The sequence below is a fragment of the Dipodomys ordii genome, unplaced genomic scaffold, assembly GCF_000151885.1.
Source record: "Dipodomys ordii isolate 6190 unplaced genomic scaffold, Dord_2.0 Scaffold69, whole genome shotgun sequence".
Classification (NCBI taxonomy): domain Eukaryota; kingdom Metazoa; phylum Chordata; class Mammalia; order Rodentia; family Heteromyidae; genus Dipodomys; species Dipodomys ordii.
This window is the reverse complement of record NW_012267285.1, coordinates 1,183,895-1,194,962: the sequence shown is the minus strand read 5'-3', so window position 1 is coordinate 1,194,962 and position 11,068 is coordinate 1,183,895. Positions and strand designations below refer to the sequence as shown.

General features: G+C 56.2%; 1 protein-coding gene across 1 annotated transcript in view; it reads right to left on the bottom strand.

Annotated features, from left to right (window-relative positions):
• Positions 1-11,068, bottom strand: part of Vwf (von Willebrand factor) — an 87,460-nt gene that overhangs the window by 27,740 nt on the left and 48,652 nt on the right. Inside the window, exons 25-31 of the mRNA XM_013023596.1 lie at positions 9,010-10,373; positions 5,735-5,778; positions 5,302-5,479; positions 4,412-4,632; positions 2,368-2,560; positions 1,829-2,173; positions 34-239 (exon numbers count right to left, since the gene is read on the bottom strand). Coding sequence (XP_012879050.1) covers positions 34-239; positions 1,829-2,173; positions 2,368-2,560; positions 4,412-4,632; positions 5,302-5,479; positions 5,735-5,778; positions 9,010-10,373 — 2,551 coding nt within the window. The remainder of the gene's footprint in view (positions 1-33; positions 240-1,828; positions 2,174-2,367; positions 2,561-4,411; positions 4,633-5,301; positions 5,480-5,734; positions 5,779-9,009; positions 10,374-11,068) is intronic.

Below are 11,068 nucleotides of genomic sequence, written 5' to 3'. Positions count from 1 at the left end.
CCGCCCGTGGGAGGTAGGATCCCAGGCGCCTACCTGGTGGCGGACTCCGTCCTGCCCCACGCACTGCGTGCAGGCCTCCTCGGGGACGCAGCTGCCATCCAGCACGGCCTGGTTCGGGGGACAGAAGCAGCCTTCTGCAGGATGGTCGCCACAGGAGGAGGAGGAGGAGTTCCCGTCACAGTGCCGGGGACAGCTGTGTTCGCAGTGCTTGTACACCTTCGATGGCGGACAGGACATAGCTGTGGACAGAGAATGCGCTCATTCTCATTAGGCCGCCATCAGCTGATCTGAGGCGGCGGATCACCTGACAGATTTGCTAGGGTGGAGATAAGATGACTAGTTTTCCAGCAGTGTTCAACCGCGACATCTTCCACAGAAAACAGAATGCTTCGCTGGGCACACCAACTATGTGAAGACTACATTTCCCAATGGCCTTTGCAACTAAGTGTGGTCATGTGACGTGAGTTCTGCCCAATGGGCTGTGAGGGGAAGGTAGTATCCAGCTGGCAGACCAGTCTGTTATTGGTACTTGTCCCTTTTCCCCCCTACCCCATCCTGCCGGCTGAAGCATGTGTCTGAGGGTTAGATCTCCATCATAAGCTATGAGGGGGAAACACCGCACTCTGCATCAGTGGGTGCGCATTTTATTTCTCTGCTACCTGGCAGCCAGATACCACTGTCCTGACATACTACATATCAACCATGTGGTGTTTTGTTTGAAGTAAAAATGCATCGGACGCCTTAAGAACCTCTTAAAGTTAAATAAGGTGCCAGGTACCAGTGGCTCACACCTGTCATCCCAGCTACTCAGGAGGCTGAGATCTGAGGATCGTGATTTGAAGTCTATGAAACTCTCACCTCCAGTGAACCAGCCAAAAGCTGGAATTAGAGCTCTGGCTCAAGTGGCAGAGCGCTAGTCTTGAGCAGAGAAACTCAAGGTAGGTACCCAGGCCCTGAGTTCAAGCCCAGGTCTGTTATGAAAAAAAAAAAGGTAAGAAATCCACAGTGGCCTAAGGAGAGGAGCTACAAGGCCACTCCTTTCTTCCATGATGCCCACAACTCATGCAAATGTGAGCAAGTTGTGAAACAAGTAATAGATTGAATTCAGCAGCACCAGTGGCTCACACCTGTCCTCCTAGCTACTCAAGAGGCTGAGACCTGAGGACTGGGGTTGGGAGCCCCCCCAGAAATCTATGAGACTCTCATCTCCAAGGAATCACCAAAAAATAAAAAGCCAGAAGTGGAGCTGTGGCTTAAGTAGTAGAGCACCGGCCTGGAGCCAAACAAGCTAAGCAAGTGTTCAGGGCCTTGACTTCAAGCCCCAGAAAGAAATAGGTAAGTAAATAAATGTTAATAGAGAGGACTGTGCTGGGATTTACATTGAAACTGTACATCCAAGTGCTGCCATAGCTACCATTTATGTGATCTTGACTAGAACCGAGGGGAACAGGAAATACCAGGAGGGGGAAGGGGGTAATTGATCTCCATTAGGCAAATAAAGGATCTGTAGCCCAGGTGGACACCGGTGGCTCCCACCTGTCATCCTAGCTACTCAAGAAGCTGAGATCTGAGGATCACAGTTCAAAGCCTGCCCTGGACAGGAAAGTCCATGAGACTCTGATCTCCAATGAACCACCAGAAAACCGGAAGTGGCGCTGTGGCTCAAGTGGTAGAGCGCTTGCCTTGAGCTGAAGAGCTGAGGGACAGCGCCCAGGCCCTGAGTTCAAGCCCCACGACTGACAAAATACAAAACGGATCTGCAGCCCAGACAGGACAAAACAGGGTCCAGGATGTTGTTTTTTTTTGGGGGGTGCATGTGGGGACTCACCACAGAAGTCGGCTGTCCTCCAATCGACACAGACACCATGGCTGCGACAGAGGTGGGCGTAGGAGGCGATCACCTCGCACACCCGCTCCTGGTGGCAACTGTCCTGCTGGCAGATGGCATGGAACGTGGCGGGGGCGAGGACCTGGTGGCACTCGGCGAACAGCGGCGAGAGAAGGAGCTGGCAGCGGGAGCCATCCGAGACGGGACACGCGTCCTCGGGGACGGGGTGGCAGGTGGGGTACCCCGGCTGCTGCACGGCCCACTCCTCGACCAGCCCCTTCCAGTCTGTGGTGACGCTGCCATCTTTCAGCACGAAGTCATTGGCCGCGTTCCCATCACAGATCCCTAGAGATGCCAAGGGAGACAGAGATGGCGGGCAGCGTCACAGGCCGGCCCGGAGCTGCCCAGGGACAGAGCCGGCCTCCACCAGGATCTGACCCCTGCTGGCCAGGCGCGTGTGACTCCATCCAGACACGCAAGCATCTCGCATCGCTGGGAGCCCAGTGAGGAAGACCGACCATGAGGGAAGGGTTTCCTACCACAGAGACCGTACGTCTTCGAAGCATAGGTCTTCGGGCTGAGCTGCAGCTGGAACTCGTTATTCTGAGGGGTGAATGTGAGGATGTGGCCCAGCTGGTTGAATCTGACCTCGTACATAATGGCACCGTAGATGCTGACCTCCACGTGGTCACCCACGTACGGGGCTGGAACCAGTCTCCCGTCCACCGACACCTGCCCGAAGATGACGAGAGATCTGGCTCAGCCAGCTGCAGGCTCCGCCCCAAACCTTGTAAAACCAAGGGGGAAGCATGGGGCTGGACATTTGATGGCTATGAGCGTCCAGTAGACAGTCATTCGTCAGGAGCCTGACAGCCCAGGGCTCAAAGGGAATCTGGACACTGTGTGACTCCCTAAGTAGAAGCAACCCCAAAAAAGGCCAGGCCCCAAGTGGCTCATGCCTGACATCCCAGCTACGCAGGAGGCTGAGATCTGAGGATCAAGGTTCAAAGCCAGCCTGGGCAGGAAAGTCTGTGGGACTCTGATCTCCAATGAACCACCAAAAATCTGGAAGTGGAGCTGTGGCTCAAATGGTAGAGCGCTAGCCTTGAGCAGAAAAAAAAAAAAAAAAAGCTTAGGGACAGTGCCCAGGCCTTGAATTCAAACCCCAGGACCAGCACCCAAAAATAAAATAAAATCCTTGCTAGCCACTCTTTGGGATCCCTACCATACATCATATCAAGTACATTGAGATGCACTTACACCCGCAGTGAATTTTTGCTGTAGAACAAAATTTCTGGAAGGGTTTTTTTTTTAATTTTTTAAATCACTTTGATATTTTTTTAAGCTCTTTTTGGCTACGAGCAATTCGGTTGATATATGGCTCACTACGGTTTGTCAGCCATTTATTGTTCCGATTCAGGAATTCTTACGAAGTGAGAAAAAAGCGCGCTAGCTTAGGAGTTGTTTTCACGCGATGAAACGTTTATGATTGCGAGATGAACGAGGAGCAATGTTGGCATCACGCGTAACCTTTTTTTTTTCTGCAAACATTTAATCCACCACTTATTTATAGTGCTCCGCCAGTTCCCTGTTTGAATGTGAAGAGTCATACATTTTTGTTTGAGACCCAAAATATTTTCCCAAGGCCCTGATTCAAGCCACATCTATTTCCCTTCGGAAAAATGCATCATCTTGATGCCAACCTAGCTCTCTACCAGAGCCACAAACTGGCACGGAATCCCTAAACTTGAGTCACTCACCCAAATGTAGACCCGAAATGACAAGACAGCATGCCAAGACCATAGAGAGGAGACAATGAGATGCTGTGAGCGACGCCTTTGGAAGGCCATCGGCGGCTCATGGTAGAAGGTCCAGTCCCTAACTACCTCGTACGTGACAGAAACAGCTGTGCTAGCCAGGTACTGGTGGCTCCCGCCTGTCATCCCAGCTACTCAGGAGGCTGAGATCTGAGGATCACGGTTCAAAGCCAGCCCAGGCAAACAAATCTGTGAGACTCTGATCTCCAGTTATCCAGCAAAAATATATCCATAACTGGAGGTATGGCTCAAGCTGTAGAGTGCCAGAAGAAAAGGAAGAAAGGAAGGAAGGGAGGGAGGGAGGGAGGGAAGGAATGGAGGGAAGGAGGGAGGAAGGGAGGGAAGGAAGGAAGGAAGGAAGCCAGCCAGCCAGCCAGCCAAGTGAGCCAAGCACCAGTGGTTCACACCTATCATCCTAGCTACTCAGGAGGCTGAGATCTGAGGATCCAGGTTCAAAGCTGAGAAAGTCTGTGAGAGTCTTATCTCCAATGAACCATCAGAAAACCAGAAGTGGCACTGTAGCCCAAGTATTAAGCAAAAAAGCTCAGGGACAGTGCCCAGGCCCTGAGTTCAAACCCTAGGACCAGCCACACACACACACACACACACACACACACACACACACACACACACACACACACAGCCAAACTAGAGCACAAAGCACTGAGTTCAAGTCCCAGGATAGGAACAAAGGGGAGGAAAAAGCAGCTTCACCCCAGCATCTGTGTCCAGCCTTGCCCGGGACCCCCCGAGTCCCCCACCTCACCTCCATGTCGTCGTGGAGCTCAAGCGAGATGCCGCCATGTTTCACCTCGATGGATTTCACACACATCTGTCTGGGCGCCGGGCCGCAGGCCCCGTTGCGGGCGATCACCTCCAGGCCCTGTTCCTTGCTTTGGAAGAGCACGTAGGCGCAGCTGCCGGTCAGCTGGAAGTTCTGCCCGTCGAAGGTCACGAGGTGGCGGGTGGCGCTGCCCGTGCACACACCTGACGGGAGCGGGGCGGGGATGGGGGGCTTGCACCCCAGCCCGTGCCCGCCACCGCCTGGACCAGCTAGACACTGCCTCAACTCCCCCCGACACCCACACTGGCTGCCCCTCGGAGGCCCCTAGCGCCTGGGACCTGCCTTTCCCTAGACCAGGGAGCAGAGACCGAGGGATACAGGTTTAGGTAGATTCGGCTTGGACAGTATCTTCCCAGAAAAGGTTTAGATGTACATTACAAGAAAATGTAGCACACCCTGGAACTACCCTTCCACAGAATGTGTTAGTTATGTATTTATGGGCGCTGGTCCTGGGGCTTGAACTCAGGGCCTGGGCGCTGTTGCTGAGCTGTTTTTGCTCAACGCTGGTGCTCTAGCTCATGAGCCACAGCCCCACTTCTGCTTTTCGGGTGGGTAACTGGGGGTAAGAGCCTCAGAGGAAAGTCTCATAGATTTTTCTGCCTGGGCTGGCCTCCCACTGCGATCCTCAGATCCCAGCCTCCTGAGCAGCTGGGATGACAGGCGTGAGCACAGGCAACCAGCCTGAGGGTTCTGGTGTGACAGCTGGTCTCAGCAGAGCAGCTTTCTGTTGGGAAAGGCACCTGGAGTCTGCTCTAGCTTCCTGCATGGCCAGCTTCCCAGCCCAGCGGGGAGGTGGAGAAAGAAGAACTCACAGGGGCAGGTCCAGCGACACCCACAGGTCTCCTCCACCCGCACCGGGGACTGGCTGTTGGGACACGAAGGCCGGGGGCCCCGGTCACAGTTGACCCGGTGGCTAGTCAGCAAGGTCTGGCCGTCGGGCTGACAGGTCACCGTGTGGCACCGATCCGGGAGAGTCCACACGTCCCCAGGCTGTGGGAGAAAATACAGATCGGGCCGGGCACAGATCCAGCCTTCTAGCTCTGAGCACCGCTGGGGGCCACAGAGACGGGGGCTAAAGGAGGTGGTACAGGAGACCGGACCCAGAATGGCAGATTCTCGGGCGGGCCCCCAGAATGGGACAGGAGCAAGCAGGAGAGCGCTGGGCGCGGGGAGCCCACCACAGAGAGCAAGAGGCCCCAACGGGCGTGGCCCGCCTCCCCCCGGGAGCCCCCAAAGAACACTCACCCGCCTCTCATTGCCGTCCTCATCCACGCAGATTCCAACCGACCCTGAAACCAGCACCAAGAAGCCCTGGGTTCCTCCCTGAGCGCTCTACCTGTCGCCCCGAAGTTCTCCACCTAACACCTGAAAAGTTTTCTCCATCTATCACCCCGAAGTTCTCCATCTATCACCTGGAAATCCTCCACCTATCATCTGGAAGTCCTCCACCCGTCTTCTAGAAGTTCTCCACCATGGATCAGGCACCTAATCTTGTCCTCAGTCAGCATGATATTAAAAAAAGCCTACGAGGGCTGGGAAGGTGGCTCAGTGGTAGAGCGCTTGCCTTGCATGCTCGAGGCCCTGGGTTTGGTTCCTCGGCACCACATAATCAAAAAGAAAAAAGCCGGAAGTGGCGCTGTGGCTCAAGTGGTAGAGCGCTAGCCTTGAGCTGAAGAGCTGAGGGACAGTGCCCAGACCCAGAGTTCAGGCCTCACGACCGGACCCAAAAAGAAAAAAAAAAAAAGCCTACGAGATGTTCGCAGTGGAGACAGGGGACACCAGGCTAGGAGGAGACCATCCTGTTCCTTCAGACACGCCCCGTGAAGGTGGACAATTCTGGTGACAGCAGTGGTTACACGCAGAGTGTGTGTCACACGCAGAGTGTGTCAGGGAGAAGGGAGAGCTCCGCCTTGGAGACAGCTGCTGGGGTTGGGGCCAGTGACTGGGCCCCGCCCCCTCCACTCCAGCCGGAAGCTAACGACACGAACACCCAGCCGTGCGGCACAGCGGGCCTCACCTGGGGCCCTGGGTGTCAGATGGGCGGCTGCTGCATTTCTAAAACTCTCCGTGTGTAACCTGGGTTAAGAGTGAGTGTGGGCTGGGAAGGTGGCTCAGGGGTAGAGCGCTCGCCTCGCATGCACGAGGCCCTGGTTCGATTCCTCAGCACCACAGACGCAGAAAAGGCCAGAAGTGGTGCTGTGGCTCAGGTGGTAGAGCACTAGCTTGAGCCAAAAGAGCTGAGGGACAGCGCCCAGGCCCTGAGTTCAAGCCCCACAACAGACCAAAAAAAATAAAAGCGTGAGTGTAGCCAGGTAAGAAGGTGTAATCACAGTACTGGGAGGTAGAGGCCAGAGGATTCTGAGTTCAAGGTCAGCTCAAGACCAGCCTAGGCTACATAATGAGACCAGCCTAGGCTACCTAATAAGACTGCCGGAGGAAGCAACAGAGAAAGGGGGAAGGAGGGAGGGAGGAAAGGGGGAGAAGGGGAGACGGGAGGGAAAAGGGGAGAAAGAGAGAGGAGAGAGAGGAAGAGGAGGAGGAGGAAGGGAAGAGGAGGGAAGAGGAGGAGAGAGCCGAAGAGGAGAAGGGGAGAGAGGGAAGGGGTGGACAGTGGCCATACACAGAGCTATGATCTTCAGGATGTTAGGGTGGAGGAGGAGGAAGAAGAAGAGGAAGAAGAGCAGGAGGAGGAGCAAGAGGAGGAGCAGGAGGAGGAAGAGGAAGAGGAGGAGGAAGAGAAGGAAAAGCAGGAGGAAGAAGAGAAAGGATAAAGAGGAAGAGCAGGAGGAGGAGGAGGAAGACGGGCAACGGGGGGGGGGGCGGTTCTGGTCGCAAACCAGGCGCAGGTGCTCCCGCCTGTCATCCCAGCGGCTCGGGAGGCTGAGATCGAGGATCACGGTTCGAGGCCAGCCCGGGCAGGAAAGTCCCTGAGACTCTGATCTCCCATGAACCACCAGAAAACCGGACGTGGCGCTGAGGCTCAAGGGGTAGAGCGCCAGCCTGAGCTGAAGAGCTGAGGGACAGTGCCCAGGCCCCGAGTTCAAGACCCACCACCGACCAAACAAAATAGGAAGGACTCTAGACTCTTAGGAGAGGAGCACACAGGGACCAACGTCTGGTGCCTCCGATCCTATAAAACAAGACTTACCAAAACCCCCAGGAGATGAAGACAAGAAAGAAAAAGAGCGGGAGAGAGAATGGAAATGCACAGCCGTGTCCACTGCAGCATTGTTAGCCACAGCCAAGATACCGAATCACCCCGAGACCCCTCCGGGGACAGCTGGATCAAGAAAACCTGGCATCGATGCACAGCGAACCAATGATGCTGTTGACATCTGTCAGGAAATGGAAAGACTGGGAAAGTTATACTAAGCAAAGACCTAAAGAAACATAGGTGGCATGTTCCCCTCATTTGTGGTAGCTAGAATGTACCTGTAAATCTACACGCAAGCACGCTGGATGGTTAAAAACTAGTACACTGGACAGGGTCCATGGCGCAGAACGCTGAGCATTCATGTACAGTGAGAGCAAAGGAGGAGATGGTTAGGACAGGAACACAAGGCCCCCTGCCCGTGTGCAGCTGGTCGTATGAAAGCACAGTTATCCGAACGAGCACCAGGAAATAGAAACAAGAGGCTTTGCTTTGTTGTTTGTTGGTGTTTTCTTTCCTTTTTGTCTTGTAGGTTGGTTTCTCTGTCTCTGGGAGGGTGAGGGGGGACAAAGGCAGCCATGGTCCTCACTGGACACGAGGTCGAGAATGAACTCTGCCACTCATGAGTGGGGATGGGAGAGAGGACAGAAGGGGGGACAGGGTCCAAAAAGAAATGTGCTCATGCCCTGGCCTCTGTGACTGTCACCCCTCTGTCCACCACCTGTAGCCTAAGTCTTTTAAATGCATTTTTTTTGCCAGTCCTGGGACTTGAACTCAGGGCCTGGGCACTGTCCCTAAGCTTCTTTTGCTCAAGGCTAGCACTCTACCACTTAAGCCACAGTACCACTTCCAGCTTTTTCTGCTTATGTGGTACTGAGGAATCAAACCCAGGGCTTCATGAATGCTAGGCAAGCGCTCTACCACTAAGCCATTTTTCCAGGCCTAAATGCATTTTCTTTTGCCAGGCAGGGGGCTTGAACTCTGGGCCTGGGCACTGTCCCTGAGCTCTTCAGCTCAAGAATAATGCTCTACCACTTGAGCCACAGCGCCACTTCTGACTTTTTGGTGCTTCACTGGAGATCAGAGTCTCACAGACTTTCTTGGCCTGGGGCTGGCTTCGAACCACGATCCTCAGATCTCAGCCTCCTGAGTCGCTGAGATGGCAGGCGGGAGCCACCGGCGCCCGGCTGCATTTAACTTGTTAAATGGAATTTCATTTAAACTGGAAGATGCAGCAGGCCCACCTGAGGCCGGAGTTTTGTGCAGAGGGTGGAAAGCTGCGATGCGAAGTCCAGCTGTGGCCAGCTGTGCTGAGGATGCTGGGCTCCCCCCACCCACCCCGTCTCCTCCCTCCGCATACACAGCTTACCCAGGGGAGGGGGCAGCATGGGGAGCTGCAGCCTCTGGAGCACCAGGTCAGGAGCCTCCCGTGGAAGTTTCTGGAAGTCCTGGATGAGGATGGGGGCATTGGGGTAGCCCACCTTCTCCAGCTCGTGCACGTCGGCATGGGGGCCCACGCCGATGGGGATCACCTGGATGTCTCCAGGGAGCCGCCGGATCTCGTCGGACGCGGGGTTCCCCGTGACCATGTAGACCAGGTTCGGGGCCTGCTCGCGGTCGCCGTGGCCGGGGGAGAAGCTGCGGCTGGCCAGGTACTCGAGGGCCAGGCCGGTGTTGGTGCGGTTGCCGCCCCGGTACGGGATCTCCCGCAGCCTGTGCAGGACCTCGTCCGCGGTCTGGGTGTGGTTGAAGGAGTACTCAGCCATCACCGAGTTCGAGTACTGCAGCACTGACACGTGCACGCCGTCGGGGCCCACGGCCAGGCTGCCCACCACCTCCTGCACAAACTCCTTGCTCTTCTGGAAGTTCTCCTCGCCGACTTGGTCCGAGCCCTCCAAGACGAACACCACGTCGAGGACCAGGGGCTTCCTGTGGGATCCTGGGGAGGGGCTCCCCGAGATCTCCGGGCTGGCCGTGGTGATCTGGGCCTGGGGCGGAGGCTGGGTGGGGGGCAGGGGCTCGGGGGCCAGGTCGCAGATGTAACTGATGATGTCGTCCCTCCTCTGCGCCAGCTCGCCCACCCCGCTGAGCACAAACGCCTTGTTCTCGGGGGCCTGCTTCTCGATGAGGCGGATCTGGCGCAGGTTGGCATGGGGCCCGATGCCCACGGGGATCACCACCACCTTCTTCTTCTTCAGGCCCTGGACGTAGCGGACCAGGTTGCGGGCCAGGCGGGGCGGCTCCTGGCTGGCGGTCAGGAGCAGCGTGACGCGCAAGGCCTCGGGCCGATCGATTTGCCCGAAGATCTGGAAGAGCGTGTATTTCATCACCTCGCTGGTGGACGCCACCTGGCTGCCCACGTACTTCACGTGGCTGGCCACACGCCGCAGCTCCGACGGCCGCCGGCGGGCCCTGAGCTCGAGGTAGGCGTGCGAGCCGTCGTGGAACTCCACCAGGGCCACGCGGATCCGCTTCTGCGAGATGTGCAGCCGCTCCATCACGCTCACCACGAAGCCCTTGAGCTCCTCAAACTCGGCCTCCGACAGCTTGGCCGAGCCGTCCAGCAGGAACACCAGGTCCAGGAGCTTGCTGCAGTAGAAGTCGTGCAGCGGGGGCTCTGGCGTGTCCTCCACGTCCGGGGTCGGGGTAGCGGCTGGGGCCTCCGTGGGGGGCCCCGCCAGGCCTCTGGGGTGCAGGCAGGCCTCACAAGTGAGGTTGGCACCGTCACAGTGACTGTGGCAGAACACAGAGAGACAGGCATGATGGGGAGGGAGCTGCGGGCACACCCCAGCAAAACCCGGGGGGACCAGCACCCGGCGCGCTCGGGACAGCCTCCTGCTCCCCGGAACACTCCTAGTCCGAGTGACGTGCCACTTATGCGTGCATGCACACTCACGCACACGTGTGCACACACATGTGCACTCTCACCCATGTGGACACACCTATGCACACCCAGATGCATGCACCAAATCCACGCATCCATGTGTGCACACCTGTGTGTAAATGTGTGCCAGGCACGCAGGCACTCACCACATATACACACTGCACGATTTGCACACACATGTACCAAATGCATGTCTGCACCTGTGTGGATGCACTGTGTGCAAGTTCACACATGTGTGGACACACTTTTGAACACACGTGTGCCCGTGTGTGCATGGTGCATTCGTGTAAACGTGTGCATGTGTACATACCTACATGGATGTAGATGGGTGTGCATTTACACAAGTGTGCATATCCTGTGAACCTGTATGCACATGTCTGCATGTGTTAATGTGTGTGAATGAATGCACATGCACCATGTGCTCAGCATCGCATGCACTCACACACGTGTGCATGTCTGTACGCTCAGGTGCGTGTGTACTGCATGGACATGCTCACACATGTGCTACAGAGGGGTTCTTCTGAAGAGGAATGGCTTACACTGC